At 38.3% G+C, this 23,160-nt stretch overlaps 1 protein-coding gene and 1 long non-coding RNA gene across 7 annotated transcripts in view; one reads left to right on the forward strand and one right to left on the reverse strand.

The window, feature by feature from the left end:
- Positions 1 to 23,160, reverse strand: part of LOC131810595 (uncharacterized) — a 217,570-nt gene that overhangs the window by 61,447 nt on the left and 132,963 nt on the right. For 4 of the 5 annotated variants that reach the window (XR_009345622.1, XR_009345616.1, XR_009345608.1 and 1 more), the window contains 3 exons: positions 12,440 to 12,548; positions 10,942 to 11,033; positions 6,110 to 6,163 (listed from right to left, as the gene is read on the reverse strand). This is a non-coding gene — a long non-coding RNA (uncharacterized LOC131810595). The remainder of the gene's footprint in view (positions 1 to 6,109; positions 6,164 to 10,941; positions 11,034 to 12,439; positions 12,549 to 23,160) is intronic. The other variant, XR_009345612.1, reaches the window with a different exon arrangement.
- BBOX1 (gamma-butyrobetaine hydroxylase 1) overlaps positions 8,833 to 23,160 on the forward strand; it is a 60,058-nt gene continuing 45,730 nt past the window's right edge. The window contains exons 1-4 of one of the 2 annotated variants that reach the window (XM_059138567.1): positions 8,833 to 9,136; positions 9,392 to 9,635; positions 17,011 to 17,436; positions 18,679 to 18,793. In XM_059138567.1, coding sequence (XP_058994550.1) covers positions 17,218 to 17,436; positions 18,679 to 18,793 — 334 coding nt within the window. In that variant the 5' untranslated portion in view covers positions 8,833 to 9,136; positions 9,392 to 9,635; positions 17,011 to 17,217. The remainder of the gene's footprint in view (positions 9,137 to 9,391; positions 9,636 to 17,010; positions 17,437 to 18,678; positions 18,794 to 23,160) is intronic. The other variant, XM_059138577.1, reaches the window with a different exon arrangement.

A 23,160-nucleotide genomic window follows, 5' to 3' on the forward strand; every position in this document is an offset into this window, starting at 1 on the left:
TGAGCTCATGCAGTACACCTCACCACCCACCTGTGATGGGCATGTCACATGTAAGAAATACCAATCCCTCTATTGTCTTAAGTTACCGAGCTTCTGTAGTTATTTATTTATGCATAATAACCTAACCTAGTCTCACTAATAAAAATGTGAAAATCTCTGGAGTATCTCCTGATGATTACCTTGGTTTTTTGCTTTTGTTTTTGTTTCAGCTTAGAAATGTTTCAGATTTGCCATTTGTAAAATAAGTTTATTAGATCAGAAGATGTCTAAGATTCTTCCAATTGGGAAATTAGGCTCTACATTTAACTGATTTTCCTGAGCTCTGTCTTTAAGCTGATGTCAAATCGATAAATTTGTGTTTTCATTAACTGCATTTCAGATGTGTTTTTCCATTCTTTTGGGGTCTGACATAGAATACTCCTTTTTGAAGATCCTTTTTTAATAGTGTAAGGGAAGATTCCCAGACAAGATCTTTTCTATGTTTACAAGCGATTTCTTTCCAAAGTTTTGAGTTCATAGAAACAGAGCTCAACTAAGCAACATTTTGGTAGGAATTGGTAGGTAAAACAAAAGACTACTTGTGACCCTGTGAAGGGGAAAAGATGTCTATCGAATTCTAAAAATGTGTTGAGGAAAGGGGAAAATGGCTCATTGAGCACACGGTAGCAACACTGAAATATTTGGGGAGGAAGAAAACATCCTCAGGTAAAATAAAATACCTGCTATTTAGGAATTACTGAAAAGAAACAATTCTTATACTAAATATATCAATTACTAGCCAATGGAATATGTTCATGGGTGACAGCATTCTCAAGTAGAAATTATTATCAGGAATTATCAGTTAATTAACTGAGCAAGTGAGAGAGAATGCCACTGCTGAACCCTTTAGCCTTCCAATTTCTCATGTATTCATCCTGAAAACTCAATATATTCCTCGCTGAGAGTAACATATGGGATGACTAAATCTTTAGTATTAATTCTAAGCCATTTTTTTTTCTCTCCACTATCCCAGGATACAAAAGACAGCTGAGAACAAAGTCAGAGCATAAAAAACATAGCCTTTCTCTCCTAGGCTCAGATAACAGACTTGTAGCCAAATGGAATTTTACCAAACTTTCTAAAATGAGTAACATTGTGTGAGCACTGTTCCCTTGGGAACTGTGTAAAAATGAGATGTCTATCTCAAAGTGTTCTCCAATAAAAACCCTAAAAGAAATGGGCATTTGTCTTGACCTAGAGACAACTGCAGAAAATTACAAACACCTAAGAATAGCTTAAACTGAAAACCTTGAATTTTTCCCAAATGTGATAATAAAAAAGATATTAAAATTTATTAAATGCCAATTATTCATTCTTTCAACAACATTTATTGATTGTGTATAAGGTGCCAAGAACTATGCCAGATGCTTTCACATAAACTGCATAATTTGGTCAGGAACTGTGGAGTATAGATTACCTTATAGATAAACGGCTTATCTGAAAAGTCACCCAACTAATAGGGCTTATTTTATTCAAGAAGTATTTATTAAGGGTCTACTACATGCCAACAATTTTCCATGCCCTGAGGTGTGTCATTAACTTTTGCAGGGCCAAGGATGAGAGTACAAATTGAAGCCCCTATATCATATGTCTATATATTTAAAATTATAAACAGTGATTTGCTGGATCCAGCTTTTCTCAGCTCAGAAGAGACAACTATATTTATCTCTTCCCAAATTCACATTCAGTAATGTTGCATTGTACCTTGAAATTGGTCACAGCAGGAGCATTTATACACCAAAACAAATGGCAAATGCTACAAATTGGGTGGTGATGGGTGATGTTTTCAGGGAGCATCTTGTTAAACTCTTACCAGGATACCACTGCTTATAATAATCTGACTGTTGAATAAAGTGTTTTATCTTCCAACCTTGAAAAATATACCTTGAAGACCACTGCTTATATAACAATCTGACTGTTGAATAAAATGTTTTATCCTCCAACCTGGAAAAGTATACCTAGAAGTCCAAGTTTGAACTTAGGATTCCCAGACACTATATTATACTATATGCTAACCAACTAGAATTTAACTAAAAACTTGAAGCAACGACCACACACACACACACAAATAGAATTCCCAGATATCTTGTTGTTCCATACCAGAATTTGGGAAGGGAGGGAAAGCCAGTCTCTAGGCTGTAGCTCTCAGCCTGCAGCCCAAGAGCCACAGACCCCTCCACTTTTCATTCTATCCCAGTTTCACTCTGCACAGGGAGGGAGACAGGGTGGATACTCCAGAATACACATCCACGCTTCATCTATCCATACATCCTACACACATACACCACCACCCCTGGCTCATCCCACTGGCCTCAGTGTGTATATACCAGGGCAGTAGTACGACCTCTATGGCCTAGAGAAAGAGAAGAAGTCACTCACAGAGCCTAGAAGAAGACCCAAGTCTTTGCAGGTCTAAAATTTAAGGGCCTGGGCTTCAGAGCATTATCTAGGATGTAGGGATGATGAAGGTTCTGGGTGGATCCCTTGGTCTCACAGATGGATCACCCAGGGTACAGATGAAGGAGTGCCAAAGTAGAAACCCCTAAAACACAGAGCACTATTGCCTATTCTAAGAATGGTACAAAATACAGAAGTCCCAAAGCCCTCGTGGAGTTCATGTTCCACTAAGAGGAAATATAACAGTTTAAGTATTTAAAACAAATTATTTCCAAAATCAAATTGGCTATATTACCACCACTTTTTTTCAGCCCAAGTGAAAAAATTATTATTTATCATTTGTTGACAGTTTATTATTTACTCAGAAATTAATAAATTCTTGGAAACTGAATGACTAAAAACTCAGAGCCTAGTTATTGCTTTTATTTTTAAAAAATTTATTTATTCATTTATTCTTAATATAAATTTTAAATTTTTTTTAAATTTAAATTCAATTACTTAACATAATTGTTGGATCCTATTGACTAGTATTTTGATGAAAAATTTTGCATCTGTGTTCATCAGGGATATTGGTCTGTAATTCTTCTTTCTGGTGGGGTCTTTGTCTTGTTTGGGGATTAAGGTAATGTTGGCCTCATAGAAAGATTTTGGAAGTTTTCCTTCCATTTCTATTTTTTGAAATAGTTTCAGAAGAATGGGTATTAATTCTTCTTAAATATTTGGTAAAATTCACCCAGGCAGCCATCTGGCCCTGAGCTCCTGTTTTTTGGGAGGTTTTTGATTACTGCTTCAATTTCTTTGCTGGTTATGGGTCTGTTCAGGTTTTCTATTTCTTCCTGGTTTGGTTTTGGTAGTTTATACATCTCTAGGGACGCATCCATTTCTTCCAGATTGTCAGATTTGTTGGCAGTTCTCATAATATGTTCTAATTAATACTTGTTTGTATTTCTTCAGTGTTGGTTGTGATCTCTCCTCTTTTATTCATGATTTCATATTTTTGATTATCTAAGTTTTATAATTTCTCTTCTCTTGCTGAGTTTAGGCATTATTTGCTGCTCTTTCTTGAGCTCCTTTTGGTGTTAGATTAGCTTGTATATTTGAGAGACTTGTTTCTTAAGAAATAATTGTATTGCTATATACTTCCCTCTTAAGACTGTCTTTGCTGTATCCTAAATGTTTTGAACAATTGTGTTTTCAATTTCATTTGTTTCCATTATTTTTTAAAATTCTTCTTTAATTTCATGATTGATCTATCCAATCTTTAGTAGGATGCTCTTTAGCCTCCATGTTTTTTAGTTCTTTCCAAATTTCCTCTTGTGGTTGAGTTCCAATTTCAAAGCATTGTGGTCCAAAAATATACAGGGAATGATCCCAATCTTTTGGTACTAGTCGAGACCTGATTTGTGACCCAGGATGTGAACTTCTAGAGAATGACTCATGTGCACTCAAGAAGAATGTGTATTCTATTGTTCTGGGATGGAATGTATCTGGGATGGAATATATCTGTCCATCTGGTTCAGTGTGTCATTCAAAGTCCTTATTTCCTTGTTAATCTTCTGCTTATATGATCTGTCCATTGCAGTGAAGGGGTGTTAAAGTCCCCCACTATTATTTTATTATTATCAGTATGTTTCTTTAATTATGTTATGAATTGGTTTATATAATTTGTTGCTTCCATGTCAGGGGCATAAATACTTATAATTGTTATATTTTCTTGTTGGCTAACCGTTTAAGTATGATATAGTGTCCTTCCTCATCTCTTAATACAGTCTTTGGTTTAAAATCTAATTTGTCTGGTATAAGAATTGCCATCCCAACTTTCTTTTGATGTCTACTAGAATGATAAATGTTTTTCTAGCACCTTCACTTTAAATCTGGAGATGTCTTTAGGTCTAAAATGAATATCTTGCGCTTTTTTTTTACCCAGTCTGATACCTGTGTCTTTTGATTTAGTGCCATTGTATTATCTGTAAAGTGTCCATTTCAGTATATTGTCTCTGTTCCTTTCTGGTCTATGTTACCTTTGGACTTTCTCTTTGCTTAGAGGATCCCTTTTATTATTTCTTGTAGGGCTGGTTTGGTGATCACAAATCCTTAGTTTCTGTTTGTCCTGGAAGCTTTTTATCTCTCCTTCTATTTTCAATGACATCCTAGCTGGTTAAAGCATTCTTGGCTGCATATTTTTCTCATTTAGCACCCTGAATATATCATTCCAGTCCTTTCTGGCCTGCCGGGTCTCTATGGATAAGTCTTCTGTCATTCTAACATTTCTACCCTTGAGTTACAGACCTCTTGTCCTGAGCTGCTTTAAGGATTTTCTCTTTCTTTGAGATTTGCAAGTTTAATATTATATGCCAGGGTGTTGATCTATTTTTATTGATTTTGGGGGGAATTCTCTGTGCCTCCTGGACTTTTAAGCCTATTTCCTTCCCCAGATCAGGGAAGTTCTCTGCTATAATTTGCTCGAATATACCTTCTGTCTTTGTCTCTCTCTGTATGTCTCTTTCCTCTTCTTCTGAGATCCCAATTATTATAATATTGTTTTGCTTTATTGGTATCACTTATCTCTCAAATCCTCCCCTCATGATCCAGTAGTTGTTTATATCTCTTTTCATCAGCTTCTTTATTTTCTATAATTTGGCCTTCTATGTTACTAATTCTCTCTTCTGTCTCACTTATCTCAGAAGTTAGAGTCTCCATTTTTTATTGCATTTCATTAATAGCCTTCTTTATTTCAACTTGGTTAGATATTAATTTTTTTATTTCTCCAGAAAGGATTCTCTAGTGTTTTCTAAGATTTTTCAAAACAAGCTAGTATCTTTAAAATCATTTGGAAATTTAGCTCTGACATCTTACTAATGTCCATACTCTTCAGGTCCCTGGCAGTCACTATGTCCTCTTGTTCTCTCTTTTGAGTGAGTTTTTCCATCTTGTCATTCTGTCTAGAGAAGAATAGATGAACAAGAAGAACAAGAGCACCGCTCCTCCTGGGGAAGAAGAAGGGGTGTCACTGGTTCAGTGTTTTTTGCGCCCCTGCTCAGAGAGCAGTCACCCAACTGTGCTGTGGTTTGAGGACCGAGCTGAGAGCCCATTCCTGGGTTTACCCTCAGCCAGCTCCCCATTTTGATGCCTGGAAGCTCTGCTGTACACAGCCACCCCCAGTCTGCCTGTGACCCAAAGGATCCTGAGACCACACTGTCCCACCCATGATTCCGCTCTTGCTTTGCCACCTGAACACCTTTCAGGTAGGGGTGTCCCTCACCGGAGCAGACTTCTAACTAAAAGTTTTGATTTTGTGCTCCACTGCTCTATCACTTTCTGGTAACCGGCTTGTAGAGGCTCCCTCCCCTCACAGTTTGTCTTCCCATATATCACCTTGGATTCACTTCTCCCACCTCCTACCTTGCAGAAAGTGGTCATTTTTCTATTTGTGGAGTTGCACTTAATCTTTTTTTCAATCTGGTCGAGTTCCCAGGTGTTCAGAAGGACTTGATAGCTATCTAGTTGAATCCCTGGGACCAAAAGAAACTCAAGACTCCTACTCCTCTGCCATCTTCTAGTTATTGATGTTAGTTAGCAAAATGATTCCTAATATTTATTTAGCATCACAGTATTTGTTATGGGACTGACTTGGGACAGCTTCCCACTCAAGGCAAATGTTCTTATAACCTACCTGGGTGAATCCTTTTGCAAATTCCAGACTGGGCTTGCTCTTTACTCATGGGACCTATCAGCATGGGTGATAAAAACACTTTTGTTATTTATCTGAGGTTTAGGACCATGTGGGCACCAAGAACTGATTATTCATTGTTTAACAGCACACTGCTCAGTTTCCCTTTTTTATAGTAAACACCTTAGTATAGGCCAAATTTAAAAAAAAAAAAACAGTAATTATATTTGGGAAAAGGAATCCAAAAGAAGGAGAAGACAGACTTAATTTTCATTTAATTTTTCTATATTTATCTCAATAATGTGAGGACAATTGGATTATGGGCCTTGGTTTCCTTCTTTATATAAAATTATAAATCATTACAGTCTTTTTTTAAAAAACATTTATTTATTTATTGGTGAGAGAGTGCAGAGCCAGAAAGAGAGAGAACAGCAGCAGGGGCAGGGGGCAGGGATAGAAAGAAAGGGAGAAACAGAAGCAGACTCCCCAGTGAGCAGGGAACCCAATGTCGGGCTTGATTGTAGGACCCTGGGACCATAACCTGAGCTGCAGACGAACGCTTAACTGACTGATCCACCCAGGCGCCCCAGTCTTTTTCATATCATTAAAACACTCTTTGAGCTTTGTAAACCTTTTGAAAATGACTAAAATTTAAACAAAAAGAATGATGCTATATATCAACTGCTTATACTGTAATTATTTTTCATAAATCCTGCTGTTTTTCATTCTTCCAAATAGGAAATTGTGTAAGCTGCAGAATTTTTCCATAGGTCCTAGATTTCACTGACGCTAACGAGTCCTGCCATCTGTAGTAGCTTCTTAAGCCCAGGACAACTCCCTGAGTATCACCATATGTTAAATATAACAAGATGTACGTCTGCTGCCGCTGAAGTCACCAGGCTTTCTCCCCCAGAAACAGCATCCACCTTCAGATCTCTCAGTGGGATCGTGCTCAGTCCCATCCAGTGTTTCTGCAGGGGCAATACTGAAGAAGGCTTTCAAGAAATCCTGAGCCGCTTTTGTTGGTGCACACTCATCATATATTTCCATGTTTCTCCTGTGTAACACAATGGCTGTACTTAAGTTCAACTCACTGCACTCGACATGCACTTAATTTTAAGAATAATCTTAGACTCTCAATCTCACAAAACAAACTGAGGGTTGCCGAGAGGAGGGGGGTAGGGAGAGGGTGGTTGGGTTATGGACATTGGGGAGGGTATGTGAAGTGTGTATGGTGAGTGCTGTGAAGTGTGTAAGCCTGACGATTAACAGATCTGTACCCCTGGGACTAACAATACATTATATGTTAATAAAAAATAAAAAAAAATTTTTAAAGAATCATCTTAAATCTTAAAAGAGAAAGAAGAAAAGAAACAGATGGGCAAAGTGTCACCATTGTGGTTCATGAACATTTGCACATTTGGTCACCATTTGTGGTTCATGAACCTCTGTGGTCTCGTTTCCTCCATCTAAAATCTGGCCTTGTGCTATGGTTTGCTTCTTCCCGGATAGAACCTTGAACAGCCATATGTGAAAGCAAGCGGAAGACTCTGAAGGAGGGGCACAGATAGGAGAGAGCCCTCAAGAAATGTTCATTTATTTATTTATTAATCTTAAAGAGGCTTCTCGCAGTCAAGAGTACGATTTGTTTGTTCGTTGTTCGTTTTTGGTGCGGGAATTCATTCTTTAGGTGCAGGATTTAAAACTAGAACTGTTGACAGGTGTGTTTGTTGTTTTGTTTGGTTTTACTCTTCTATTAGAAGCTATGTACGTGCAACACATTTTTTTCAACAACTTTCTTAAAGCTGGAGCTGAGTTTACCTAATTTATTCCAGTGATGGTTACGAAAGCACAAAGTGTGGAAGAAAAATTAGTGCGATGTGTTTCTATGATGTCATCTGAATGTTTAGAACGTAATTAACCCCACTGCTTCTGGCACACCTATAGCCTCTGTTACCGTGGGTTTTAAAACGTTGACAACATGTATGGGGGCACTTCACTTGCACTTACCCTCCTCCTGTCCTTGGGGAAAAAAAAACGTAAAAACAAACAAACAAAAGAAAACTGCTATCATTTTCACTGGATACCCAGCGGTATCAGTAATTTGACCTGGGGACTTGGGGAAAGGAAGGAGGAAGATGGAGGAGGGAACCATGCAGATTAAGAGACACGATTTAACTTTTACTGTGAAAGGAACCGACAGGGCATCATGGAGGAAGGGGACCCTGCAGTTCTGGGAGGGGCAGTTGTCCTGAGCAGGAACCCACCGCAGAAGCTATGGGAGAGTTGGACTGAATTTTCTCTCTCCTGGGTTAGCTCTTTTGTTCCTGCCTGTCTCGCAGCTGTGAGAGTCCTTCAGGCAAGAAGCAACAAGTTGCTGGCTGAGACTGCTTCAGTGTCTTGTGGGTAGGGTGGTTTTGTGGGAGGAGGGCAAAGGGCTCGTGTGGCTCTCTCCTGGACCTCAGTTGCCACCTGCAGATTTTCTTTTAGTGGAATCTCCCACTCTGTTAGGAACTACGACTTGAGACTTGTCTTCTAGCCCTCCTCTGCACTGGGCACTCTCCATCTGAATGTTTGGCAGCCAGGCTTTGGGTCCCTGGCCCACCGCCCACCTCCGCCTTTCCCTTTTGTTGTCTTCAGGCCTGTGTAATTGTGAGTCATGTCACTGGGCAATCGGGTGCCTTCAGAAAAACCCCGTGTTCTCGGGCAGCTACTGTTCATTTCAGTTATTGCTGCCAAGAAAGGAGGGCATCAGGCTTAAGGGGACTCATCCCAACCTTCCTCCCAGTCCCAGAAGTAGTCCAGCATCCTTCAGAGAGGCTCGAATGGAATATTCTATGGGCAAGCTAATACCACCTCACCTCTGCTGAGGTGGGAGCTAGTGAGTCCTCCCTGTTAACCGTGCATCTCAGTGTCTTTTCTCCAAGTGAGCTTGACCTTGAAAGGATTGTCACTGTGAACCAATCAGACAGGAGTCTCCTTCACTGGCCTCCACTGCTGCTGCTGGCTCGGGGTCAGGAGAACAAACAGGTAAGAACTGCTCTACCTTCTACCAGGAAAGACTCTGAACTAAGGCAGTGCTTTGCACGGAGTCCTGGGGTTCTGTGGCTTCAGGCACTAATTGGAAATCAAATGTTTTCTCTTTCTAACTGCTTCTTCTCTAGGCCATAAAAACTCTTTTTCCTTTCCCTTCCTCTACCTTCCTTCCTGATATCCTTCCTTCTTCCCATTCTCTCTCTCTTGCCCCACCACCTCACTCTCTCTCTCTCTCTCTCTACCTCCAAGCTCCCTTCAGGAGTTGCTACACCTTCAGATTGGGACATCCTTCCTCATTTGCAAACCTCAGCTGTGTCTGGGGGCAGGGCTTCTGTGGAGCTGCCAGGAGCAGAAAGAAAGGCTCCCAAGTAATAGTGCTACATCACAAGTCAGATGTAGGGAAACTGCGGGCAGATCAACTGGGATGTGCTGGTTACCAGAAGGCTCCCTCCCCAAAGGACGTGAGGATCAAAGCTGACATTTTCTGTCCTTGGTAAGTTTTGCATGGTTTGGTGTCTGAAGCACATCTGAGAACAGGTAGGACTGAGCTCAACTTTGCCTTGTTGGAAGAACTTCAGGTCTGTGGATTGGGGGTGGGGGGGAGCATCTAATTGGAAACCCAGGCACATGTGTCTCACAGCCATGTGGGCTGCGAAGGGGATCGTCCATCAGACATTTGGAGTAGGCTTGATTTTGGAATGCAGTGGATCTGATTGCTTCTTGGCAGCCTTCCTTTCCCAATTATGTTTGGCTTAGTCTAGTAGTCAAGTTACTTTACAGTCCCTAAGCCGATCCAGAAAGCCTACAGATGGGACAGAAAGGATACTGTCTCAAAAGCAGACTTGGTGGTGGGAAAGGGAGGGCTCTGGCTGGATTGGAAACATTCACCGAATAAGCCACAATCCAGACCAAAGAAAGGGACTGCATATTATACCTTGGCCCTCGGTTAAGTCCAAAGACTTAATGAAAATGCTTCTCAAGAATACTGGTCGAGTAAGACTGACATTGGTGTGCGTTTTCAGTTGTTTTATTCCCCACATGTAGCTCAAGAAGAGACATAACAGGTATTTTGAATTGATTTTATTATAAAACATAGGATTTCCCATAATGAATCTATGTCCTGGTTCAAAGATTTAGAAATCTTAAAATCTAGACTCAGTATGCTTCATTATACTAGTCAACAAATACTTTGATATAGGAGCTTCAAGCTGAAGGTGGTAATTCTACCAGAATGAGGCTTTTTATAAAAAGTTTTCTTTTTTATAATTTATGAAGGAAGTGTTTACACAAAATTTGATACTTTAAACAAGATAGCAGGCAGAATGTTAAATGTACTCACGAGAATGGAGAGTTTTTTCTAATGGCTTTGTAGAATTCATTGTCCACAGGAGTATATTTGTAAATTATTAAGAAGCTCAGCCACTTACTAAATCAAGATTTAAAAAATAAAAAACAACAGTTTCTAAGTTGAAGGCCTTTAGGTAGCAGATATAATGAGTAGAGTTTGCATATATTCAAATAATTCTAAAGTTCAGACACACAAACACTCAAATACAGCTTGGTCAACCTTTACCTTACCAAATGGAAATGAGTTGAGTTTTATGATTTAAAGGTTGATATATAAAAGAATAGTAATTCATTCTAAGCCTTCATGGTGGAATGTCCGGAAAACATCCTGTCCTGTTGTTCCAGTGGTCGGATGGTGAGGTCAACTAACAAGCAACAGACTTGAGATCTGGCTACTATTTTAATAGTATATTTTTGGTAAATTAAAATTATTGTCTGGGAAATTACTTAACCATAGATTCTCCATGATGTAGTTCAGTGTAGTGGGGTTCCTATTTCCTCTGCTTTCAAGTCAGGTATTTCACCTGTCCAAGTTCAAGATCACCTGTAAAACAGCAGTGACAGCACTGAACTCAGTGTTTCTGGAGGATTAAATAATTAGTATAATCAAAAGCATTAGCAGAGGGGCCAGAACATAATAAGCGTTAAATAAATGATTTTATACATACATCACACACACACACACACACACACACACACACACATTCCCATACATTCTGCATGTTTTTTGCATTGTGATCATTTTCTGATCCTACCACCTGGAAGCAGGAGGACAGACACATTAAGAGAATCCTGCGGTCTGATAGCAGGTCTGATGACTTACCTAAGGAAGAGGAGATGGAAATTAACAATTAACAGATACTGACATTTGATAACATGAGTCTACTCTATTCTTTCCTTCTCTTACAAAAAAAAAAAAGTAAAAAATAATATCCTTTTGTTTTAGGGGTCAGTAATCCAGTAGATGAATCAGGCTTCTTGGATGTACATTATTAATTTCCATTCGATTTAATTTTTATATATAGTAGTTGTGGAGCTTCTACATTAACTTCTTGAGAATCCCATCCAAAACCCATGGTACAAATTAGTGCAATTAATTAGTGTTTGAGGAAATTTTGTGCTCTCTTTTATTAGAACTCGGAAATGTTTACTTTATATATGCACAGTGAACTGGCAAACCTAAGTTTGGAGCAACCTCTCCTACTAGCCAGCATTGCGGGCTTGGACAAATCACACCCAACATCTCTGAGCTTCCATTATCCTTGCATATCTGATGAGGGCACTGAGCCCAGTGATATCATGAGTTGTTTCTTTCAGGCTCTGAGAGTTCTCGTTCTAAGTTCTTTTATTTCCAAGATCAATGCATGAAACAACTTTCAGAACTACTTCCTTGAGTTTCCAAACAGTGCTAGAGAAAACCAGCTGAAAGAAGTTGAATTTATAAAAATTTTAAAAAGACAAAACCACACCCATTGCCGAAGTAGGATAATCTCTAAAACAGACAATTTAGTTGTGCCAAACAGAAGTCCCAAATAAACTTCCGTAACTCTGAAGGGGAAAAATACAGTGAGTCAGTTAGGAAGGAACACACACACACACACACACACACACACACGTGATGGGATTAAATTAAAAGAAATCTATCCTATCAGATTAGAATCCCCCTAACCCAAGATTTGTTTTCCAGGACAAGGAAATCTACTCCCTCCTACCCAAACTAATCTGATATTTTAAAAACAAAATTATAGTTGTGAGTAAGGAGAAGCCAAATAATAATTAAGTCCTAAAATAAATTAGCATTTTTGTTTTATAGGTCCCTTTAATTTAGCAAAGAGGACCCACTGGTAAAATATATATTGTATATATATATATATAGAGAGAGAGAGAGATATCTCTCTCTCTATATATATATATACACACACACACACACACACACCTAGGAATACCTACTTTTTTCTTTTTCTTTTTTTTTCTCTTCTTCAAAGAAACACAGTGGTTTATCAGATAGGTACAAGTCTATGATGCTTCAACAGGGCTCAATTTTAACAGGTCATTTGGACTAAATGGAAAAATGGATTTTAACAAGTCACACTTATGTCAAACCTATAAACTTTCAGAAAGAATTTGTCTTTAAATACTGATGATTCTTGATTATTCTTTCTTTTTGAATGTTCATCACATTTGTCCCAGTAGAGCTTTAAGTAAAACAAGGCTAAGTTAAAGAGGGAACCATATTCCCATTTCTCTCTGCTTTTTTTTTTTTTTTTTTTTTTTTTTTGGATTACTATTCACATTTATCATAAACTGAGAAAGGAATTGTGAAGAATAGAAATGACCCGACAAGCTCCTTGATAGGTACCCAAACAATTTAACCTGAGCAACACCCAAGTCTTTCCAGTTCTTCCACACTCTCCCTGGTGCCTGGGGCAACTCCCATCAGGCTCTGGTCCTGATGGCACCTCCTCTCTTGAAATACCCTCCAATGGATCTCCATTTGGCCAGGCAGGCTGGGGGAAAGAGTCAGGTTCCCCTATAACTGGAAGTACGCTTTTTCCTTTCCAGTTCAAACATGTTAGATAGAACAAGGAAAGAAAGAAAAAGAGAGAGAGAGAAATGGAAAGCTTCTGATTCAGGTTGGAATATAATTAGTGTTGGTTGGTACAGATGTCTCTAAGATGTGATCACTTCAATGGTAAGCAGGACATGGACACAGTGCCATCTTTAAGTACAGAGACAATGTATATTATAGGGGAAAACAATGTATCCATTACCTATATATGTGTCAAGTTTCAAGTCTTATAAAAATCCTTTCAACCAAAACCTTTTCAAACCCACTAATGAACAAATAGGAAATGAGTGGAGTCTGAAATATACACGGACATACATGGAATTGTGATGATAAAAATAAATGAAAAGAATCTTTCCTCTTAATTGTCTTACTCCCTTGGAGAACTTATGATGGATTCTACTACCATCTGTATGCTGATTCCCTAGCCTCTTTCTTCTGCTGCTTATTCAGGTAATTGCAGTGTATTTTTAATTGGGTTTTGATGAAGATTCAATAGGTCATTGTATCTGAAGCCCTTAGCTTGTATGTGAAGCCCTTAGCATATAATTGGCATGAGAAGGCATTTGGTAAATGTAAACTTTTACTATTATTACTAGTATTGTAATCTTACCATCAATATAATTAACACCAGTATTCTTATTATACAACCAAGCTAGTTATTCTTTCTTAAGACCTATAAACAGTTACCACTATTCTTCCAAACTCCCAGGGTAAAAATACATAAATAAAAGTTAAAACATTTCTTTCCTCATTAAGGTACTAATTCCCCTTTTCCTTATACTAGAAATGTTATATCTGTGCTATACTGTATAATTTGAAGCCCCACATTTTGAAAGACATTTAAAACTGGAAAGTAACCATGCATCCTGCAAGGTATAGAATTAAGAGATCATATGTTATAAAGAATAGCCTGAAAAATGGAGTAGATTTAGAGAAGATAGGGAATGAAGGAGACATGTGATTTCAGTTGACTATATCTGGAGGACTATTACCATGGAATAAGTACATCCTATACCGTTTTGAAATCAGACCAGGGCCAATATGTCAAATGTATTTTAAAATGTAGCTAGGTTGGGGTGCCTGGGTGACTCAGTGGTTTAAGTGTCCTGACTCTTGATTTTGGCTCAGGTCATGATCTCAGCATTGTGGGACTGAGCCCTGCATCTGGCTCTGTGCTGGGAGTAGAACTTGCTTGAGATTCTCTCCCTTTCCCTCTCCCTCTGCCCTCCCCCCAAACATGTAACTATGTTCTCAATATAAAAAGAGTGAGCTTGAAAACTATATATATTTATCTTGTGTGTGTAGATATTCTGAGGTATTTTTGCCTTTGATTCTTGGCAAGTAATTTTAGCAAGTAAATAATCCATCACTTTATAAATAGATCAGGTTAAGTATCAAAATGAATAAATAACAAAATAAACAAATTAGGATATATGCATGTATTTTTTTCCTGCTTCTATTTGCCTGTGGGCTCTCCATTGTCCATGTTGATATTTATTTGCTGTGAAACCATAACTTTTTCTGTCTCTCATCAGCTTGCCACCCACTGAAAAACCATAGCCTTGTACTAAGACGACTTGTTATAGCTTCATTCTGGTAAACATATCCATATCTCCACATGGCTATCTATGGGAATAAGGAATTCGTATGCATTCAGAAGCATTGATCACATCCTGTTAAGACTTCCTCAAATAGACATCCTCTCTAAGCAGGTGTCCAGGAGCTTCTCAGACGACTCTCTGTGCTATTTGTCTCCAGCCTTATTTCCTTGTTTACTTTAATAATTGTCTTACTTTTTTTCTTGAACTCTGGAGCTTCATGGTGAAATTTGAACATTCTGATATAGCATTTCAGGCAAAAAAATATATATATGCTTAGTATTATTCAAATAGGTTTAACCTTATGTATAAGGAGAAGTGAACTATTTTCTGTATTTAAGTATGATTGTCTACCACTGTAATAAAAGAATGCTTTACACAACTCGGTCAAGGAGAGCCACCCAGGTGCTCCATGGCCAGGCAAATTCTTGCCTGTGGGCCAAGTATGGCCTACAGCCTGCTTTTTCTAACCTATGTGGTAAGACTAATTTTTTTTTTTTACAATCTCACAAAAGTTTTTAAAAATAAAACAAGAATATGTGCTAAGGACTATAGATAGCCTGGAAAACCAAAAATACATACCATCTGCCCTTTTACAGAAAATATTTGTCAACCCTGACTTAAAGAGTTACTACATTTCTCCTTTTTGTCCTTATGTTATTTAAGGATCTGCTTGGATTATACTATATTTACTGGAACCATCACTGTCCCTGAAACCACATATAGAAAAGACTTGCCAGCCTTCCCTTCTCCTATCAGGGAAATTATTTTTTTTTTTTTCCTTTCCTCCCCTCCTATCAGGGAAATTAAACATCCTACCCATTCCACATAGGAACTTATGTTTGAACTTTCTGAAGTCCCCTTACTCAAAATCTATGAGGTAAACACCCGAGTTTGAACTAAATAATACTTTCGATGATTTTTCTAAGTAGTACTGCCCTGTTGCTATATAAATTATTAAGAAAAAAACGGATGAGAGTTCCTGAGTAGGCATCGGCATGGGGCCCTGTGAATTGTGTTTCTCTTTTATCATTAGGTAACTTCAGTGTGGTTGAGCCAACTGGAGAAAGCAATCTTTTCTCGTTTTGGCCGGCTTCATAGCCTGACTAAATCATCCAAGTTAATGATTTGAGGAAGTATATGTAAAATCAACACCTAAAAGTTGTTTTATTTTAATGTAGTATATTTTTTAAAGTTATGTTCATGGTACATAAAGTCTTCCTCTCTGTAAGTTTAAGAAAGACGGGGAGCTGTTTTGTCCTTGTCATTGAACCCTCCAGTGTCTACTGCACTGCCCGATACACAGAAGGAAGGTGGTTAACAGTCACTCTGTGTGTGTGTGTGCATGTGCGTGTGCGTGTGTGTACATGTGTGTGTGTGTACATGCCCATGTGTGCACGCCTCCCCTTCATCCCAAGACAGTGAAGTCTTGTTTCTATCGTCATATGTCACCTTCTCTTAATGAGCTAATCATTATATGGAACAGGTTAAGAAGTTCTATTTCTTCCATATAAATTCTACCTTTTCCAGCTAAGTTCTATTTCTTCCATCTATGTTTAGAGTCCTGGCAAGTTATATAGGAAGAAAGTGAGATTTAGAATATTGACAGAATTTCAGAAGGCCCCCTATGTAGTCATTAATAGAATCATAATCAACACTGAAGTGTTCAGTCTGTAATACCTTGTACTTCTTTTTTCACTTGATTTCCTTTCCTATAAACTTCATGCCCTCAAAATTTGGTGTGTTTCTTAAAAAAAAAAAAAAAAAGAATGTATGTATTCCCAAGTAAGGTGAAATTTCATGAAAATACTCTGTAAAGGTTTAGATTAGATGTGCATTATCGAGGCACACTCTATTAAAACAGAAAATCCCAGAGAACGAATCAAGCGAGACAAGAATGGGACCTTGCTGAGCCTGGGAACTTTTATACTGCATTTAGAAAATGAATTGTGTAAGTAAGAAAGTAAATGATGGAATAGAAATAGCACAATGTACTGGATTATAGTACCTCTTAAAATAAATAAATAGCACTAAAATTTCCCTCGTAGAACAAGTTTACTAATTTAGTGTCATAAAAACATGTTTTTCCCCCAAAGACAGGTGCACTTATTTGTGTTAAAATAGCACAGATATCATTAGTGACACTTTCAATCTGTGGAGCATTTTTCTCCCTTAAAAATTTTTCAGAGCCTTTTATGCAAACATAATTATAAAGTACCTGTGTCATTGATTCCAAACTCATTATCTAAAATTTCTGGGAAAAAAAAAACAAAAAACAAAGAATTCTTTTCATCTGGATCTTGATTCAGCATGTTTATCTTATTTACTTTTAGTCACTGTGTTTCTGTTTACAGCGTATGAAACACTGACGAGAACAAAGGTCCCAGTGCTGATAGGCAAATCTCAAGCTTGGGCAGCTGAGCCAAGAACAGGAGCCAGAGTCCACCTGCCTTGTTCACATGCGTAGAAGTCAAGTGCAGGCTTGATCTGCATCAGATTCCTTTTGCCCAGGATCTGTCATAGCAGGTAGCTGACGAGATTTCCCTGCAAGGACCAGCAACATGCACTGTGCCATCCAAAACGCAGCCATGCTGGACGGGGCTCATTTGATGCAGGTCTTCTGGCAGGATGGCTCAGAGTCTCTCTACCCAGCTGTATGGCTGCGAGACAATTGCCAGTGCCCCGACTGCTACCTGGATTCTGCAAAAGCGCGGAAGCTCCTCATCGAAGCTCTTGATGTGAACATCGGGATTCAAGGCTTGACGTTTGACAGGAAAAAGGTAATCCATTCTAAATGATCTCTCCTTTCTCTCCCAAGTTCAATGAAGGGATTAGTCTTCGATAACCTCAATAATGAATTGTTTTTCATTTGATCATATGCATAACTACAGCTAGAACCACGTGTGTGTTGTGCTTGGTGCAAAATCAGCACGCTCAGTCCGTGGAAGCTTCTGTTACTGTTATTGCTATTTGTATTACCACTATTTTGAAGAAAAATTGCATTGCTCATTATTCCTTCAATACATGGACAGTCTTGAAGACACAATCAGACGATTTCTATAATTAAAAGAACGTTTCTGGGCCTCAGTTTACTCACCTGCAAAATAGGGATACTAGCAACTTGTTTGTACAGATGACATGATGATGCAAACAGATAATATGGGTAAAAAAGTTCAAAATGATATCTGGCCTTTGGTGAGCACTCAGAAATGTTTATTGATTGGTGTATTTTTAGTCAACACAAGCCTTGTTGTAGGATTCCCAAAAACAGAGCTCTCAAAACTGCAAACTAGATGCGGCCACCAGCCTGTGTTTCTGCCTTCCACATTCACTAGGATAGTTTTCAGAGGAGCAGGTGTGAACAGCTGGGTCTCTCTTCCCTCTTGCTTCATCTGGACTCAAGGACTTTACTCCCAGGGTTCACTGCTTGCGAACTGTGTGACCTTAGCATTGTTACTTACTCTTACGTCCCTCACTTGAAAAATGTGAATGCTAGCAGTACCCTCTTTCTAGAGTTGTATGCAGGCTAGATGACTTATGTCTACAGAGCTCATTACCCAGGATGCTGTTGCCATTGTTACTTATGGTGATGATAGTCTGTCTCGTCATCCTCATTCCTAGTTCTGGATACTCTTGAAAGGAATATTATATTCAATGATACCTGACTTTAAGTCATCATAGAAAGTTTGGAAACAACAGGTTTAGAGGACATAGAATAAGAAAAAGAACTTCAGACCAGTTTTTATTTCTTGTGCGGTATTTAAGGGAATTCAAACCGCAGATGTATCCCCTTGGCTTTCAGTTTTCTTGTTTTCCAAAAGTGTATTCTATGCCTATATGTACATAAGTGAAAATAAGATAAAATAAAAAATAAAAGACTAAGGGCTAAGTGGGTCCCCTGAATATCTTACATTGACTTTCAAAAGCAGAGCAATAGTAAACCAAAGTACATAGAAACATGATAAACAGATACGTAATGTACATATTCATATACATATGATATTTTCTTTCTGTGTTACAAGGTTTGTATCACGTGGCCAAATGAGCATTACAGTGAATTTGAAGCTGACTGGCTGAAGAAAAGATGTTTTTCACAGCAGGCCAGAGAAAAACTCCAAAGAGAATTATTTTTGCCAGGTAACCTTGCTGTGGTCGTCAATGTCTCTTAAAACTTGTATGATAAGAAATTTGCTCAGAAGCAAATTCAAACCCTTGTGCTTTGGTTAAAGCATTATTATAATTTATGCAGGATGTTTAATGATTTACCAGCACCAATCGTTTGGGTAGAGATGAAAGGAAATATAGACATTCTTAAGGAAGAGAAAAAAAGTGCAACAAACTTGTATCCTTGTCATCTACCGTGAATCCTGGAACACCAGATACTCCTTACGGGACTGCTGCAAAGGAGTAGGGTGAATGAGGAAGGCTTCTTAATTTTATCTAAAGCCACAACAACACAAAATCAACAAAGCAGAGTTCCTGACCTGCTATTCACAGAGAAAATTACGTGATCCCTGAACCCCATGGAATGGTATACACGGCACTGAGTGAGCACAGGAGTGTGTGTGTGAGCGCAAGTGTGCATGTGTGTGCATAGCAGGTCTGTGCGGGGAGAGATGAATGGGTCGCAAGAAAATCTGTGACCACAAAAATATATTTTTTTAAAAAGCTGCAGTAGTTAGATTCATTGGAAAAAGTCTTTATTCTTGAGTTGAGAGACAGAATAAAAAAAAAAAACACTTAATACAAGTAAAAAGTTAATTATTTACCCTCTGTAATTTGAACAGTGGTATCATAAGACTATGTAGGTCAAAGGCAATTCTATAAATGCCATGATTCTTATGTATTTACCAGAATTTGGACTTCTCCAAACACACTAACAAGGCAAAAGCCCCTCAACTTTCCTTTCCATTGTTAACCAGATTATTGGACCAGCCTTACTGAATTCTATAATATCCCTTCTGAGGATTCTGGGTCATGCACCAAGACAGAGACCTTGCCTACTGCTTTCAGAACTGAAATTCTCAAATACATATAGTGAGTGGTTTTAAATTTGAGTTTCCTGGGCATGGAGATATTACTAATTAATTAGCTTGAACCACACATCTCTGCCTTGTCCTACAGTTATCAATAGGGCATGATATTGCCCCCTTCTTGTTCAGACACACGCCAGTGTTGGCAAGAACTAGGTTCCTCTATAACTTTATCTCATCATTCCGACAACGGACAAGTTTTTGCTCCAGTGATTTCTGTCTAAACTGCCAGGAATCAACCTTCTTTATCTAGCTAGCTGGTGGAATCCAGATGGGCACCCCAGGAAAGACGTCTATCCTGCCTTTCCCCAGAGAGGGAATTGTTAGAGTCTTCAAGGAGTCTCCAGTTACATAACTGAGTAGCAATTATCTGGGTCAAATAGCTGTTTCATGAATGTATTGCTATTTTTTATTTATTTTAGACTTCTTCTGGTACTCAAAATATTTTTCCTTAACTCTGCCCTAATTTTGTAATCCTGTTGGATTTTGCTTTCATTTCCTTCAAGTTCTTCTTTTGATTATTTCAGGGAACAAAAGCCAACTTTTTATTATTACAGCTTAAGTTCTTAAGCATTGTAAAAAGCTACAGCCACCCTCCACCATTAATATTTCTTGATGAATGCAGCTTTGTAGCTTAGCTTTCTCTGTACTATCAGGCAGTAGCAAAATGGAAATGATGCTACACTCAGTTAAGTAGTGGAAAAAACCAGTCACGGGCTGCAGTCATGAATAATATAAGGAGACCTGGCTGCTATTTAGACACTGGAAAATACTTTAATGATTTAAAACAAGATCAGATTTTTAAAATATATTCTCAAGCTGTGCAGTTGGTGGCGTCAAGGAGAAAGCAAGGGAGCCATTTTTGGAATATTGCTTCTATGGCTTTTTGCCTGTAGAATTTGACACCTTATTGTCCTACCATTGCATATTTTCCAAACATTTATACTCCAGAACATGAGAACAAACTCAGTGACGTTTGTGAAGGGGTTTTGTTCTTTGTACTCAGTGGCCATGTTGCCCTTATTGCTCTTTCCTTAGAGTGAAGAAAGACTTTCAAAATCTGGCATTGAAATGCAGACCACTTTTCCTTGATCTTCCCTTGGCACTAGCTGTCGAACTCAAAAATGAAAAGACCGTGATGATCAGCCAGAAAAAAACTCTTGTCAATGGACAGCCACAGCTGGAAGGAAAGACATGGATAACACTCATTCCCTCATAAATTTCTATTAAGTTGCACATATATTGGGCATCTATTTCGTGCTGGAAACTCTAAGGAAATACCAAGTTAAAAAAAGGCACAGATTCTGTCCTCGAGCATTTATCATGTCGAAGAGGGGGATCCGAGCCATGAAAACAGATATATATAATATTTTATTTTAAGTGCATGAAAGCCTGCAGAGAAGGTTAATTATAACAAAGAGGAAGGAATTGGAAGAGACAAGAAAGTAGGCAGGTGACACGTGAGCTGGATTTTGAAGAATCCGTTTGTCAGGCAAAGATAGTGAGGAAATTCTTGGCAGAGAAAAGGGCATGAAGAAAATCATGGATGTGTAAAATAGGAGAGTATGCTTGGAAACTGCAATTTGTTTAATATGGGTGAAGTTAAAATTGTTAAGGTAGCAGAGAAGAAGGAGGGGGCCAAACCATGAAGCAGCTTCATGCCCTACTAAGGAGTTCAGTCCAAAACCCTGCAAAGACATTTTCTCAACATAGAACTCAGGTATATTTCTTTCCATTCATTTTCCAGGCTGATTCTCTTCCTATAGGGCCAGAAAAATGAGCTCAGTATCTTTATAAGTTTAAGAAGATTGTTTCATTTTCTTTTGAATGCACTTTTTATCTTCAGTATATCGTTCTGATTTTGACCAGATGTATATAATTTCTCAAATGCTTACATACTTGTGAATATCTTCTTTGCTTCCTCTATTCTCTGGTTGCATTCTCCCCTCCCCCAGTAGGTCCATTTGGTTCTAGGTTTGTATTTATCTTCCAAAAGAGAGTGGAACAATCAGATCCGTGTTGCAATTTCTTGGTCATGGTCATCTGTATTGGATGGGCTGATGTGGAGAGCAGGACAGGGAACACGGTGACCATAGCATGGCCTAGAAATAGTCTTACAAGAGGCACTACAAGAGAATTTAAGCTAGGGAAGGAGCAGAGATGATGGGGAAGAATTTGTATTCAAGAGAAATATCTATTAACCAGTAGGATAGGAGATTGCTGGCTTTGTTCTATATTCTCCACCAATTTAAAAGCTAAATATTGAAACCTAGCATGTAAATGTTTCCAAACATATGAATGAAAACTGAAAACTTAAGACATTGGAAATATGAAGAATTTTATTAATGTAGTTGTATTTTAGCTTCCATGTCAAATTGAAATGATTATACACTCATTTTTGTGCTTTACTTTGAGATGCAAAATTCTCAAAATATAATTGATAGAACTAAAAATGGGATAAATCCATATGTCGTATGATCTTATACATAGGAACCTAAATATTTGTCCTTTTTACTAACATTCAGTGTCAGAATGAATGCTTGTTTTCCTATCTTTTTGAGTTGGTACTAAAATATTTATGTACTGTTTTCTGACTTTAATAATACTTGTAATTTCAACTTGAAGTTTAAAAGATTATAATTCAAAGAAAATCTTTTTCCCATGGAAACAGTCTACTCACTTTTCTCAGCAGTCCAGGGATTGAGTATACTACATAGTCAGAAAAGAACATTTCCCCTCAATTTGATATAGCAAAGCAAATCTTAACCCTCACATTTAATTGGATTACCTCCCATCGGTCCATAGCTATAAACCCCTCTTTTGTTTCAAGAGGAATGTGCCGTTTCCGTAGTGTAGTGGTTATCATGTTTGCCTCACAAGAGGAATGTGCCACAGAGGGAGTCAGAACTCTCCTGTAACTGTTAGGGCCCTCTAAAAACCTCTGTGTCTCTCACATGGCAGAGGGAGTAAGGGAATAGCAGAGCTCCCCCTTTCTTGCTATGCATTTCCTTGAAAATAAAGATTTTTTTCAATTTAATTAATTAATTAATTTATTTTTGTCCATCACCCAGCCACCCCATGGCACAAAGAACAGAGCTGGTCTGGTGCAGAGGCTATTTTTATAGAAATTTGTGGGAAAAAAAAACCCAAAAACAAAAACAAAATCACTATTTTTTTAAATTAGCAAGTTACGAGCACACTATGTCTAACTCCAACTGCTCATTCACCCATGTTGCTAAGCCTTGCTCCACACTTGACCCATCCTTGAACCCCCAGAGGTGGGAGTTTGCCGTGCAAGTCAGGGATGGAGCGAGGAAGGTATTTGCTTCATATATTACTTGGTAATTATAAAAAGGGCTGGAAGCTTGTTTTTTTCAGGATGCCTCAGCCTGCTCCAACTGGATCAGGGCTGCCAGGTCTTTACGACTTTGGAACAGCTCTGTGAAAACAGCTACATCGGGGGCGCCTGGG

Source organism: Mustela lutreola, chromosome 1 (genome assembly GCF_030435805.1).
Source record: "Mustela lutreola isolate mMusLut2 chromosome 1, mMusLut2.pri, whole genome shotgun sequence".
Lineage (NCBI taxonomy): Eukaryota > Metazoa > Chordata > Mammalia > Carnivora > Mustelidae > Mustela > Mustela lutreola.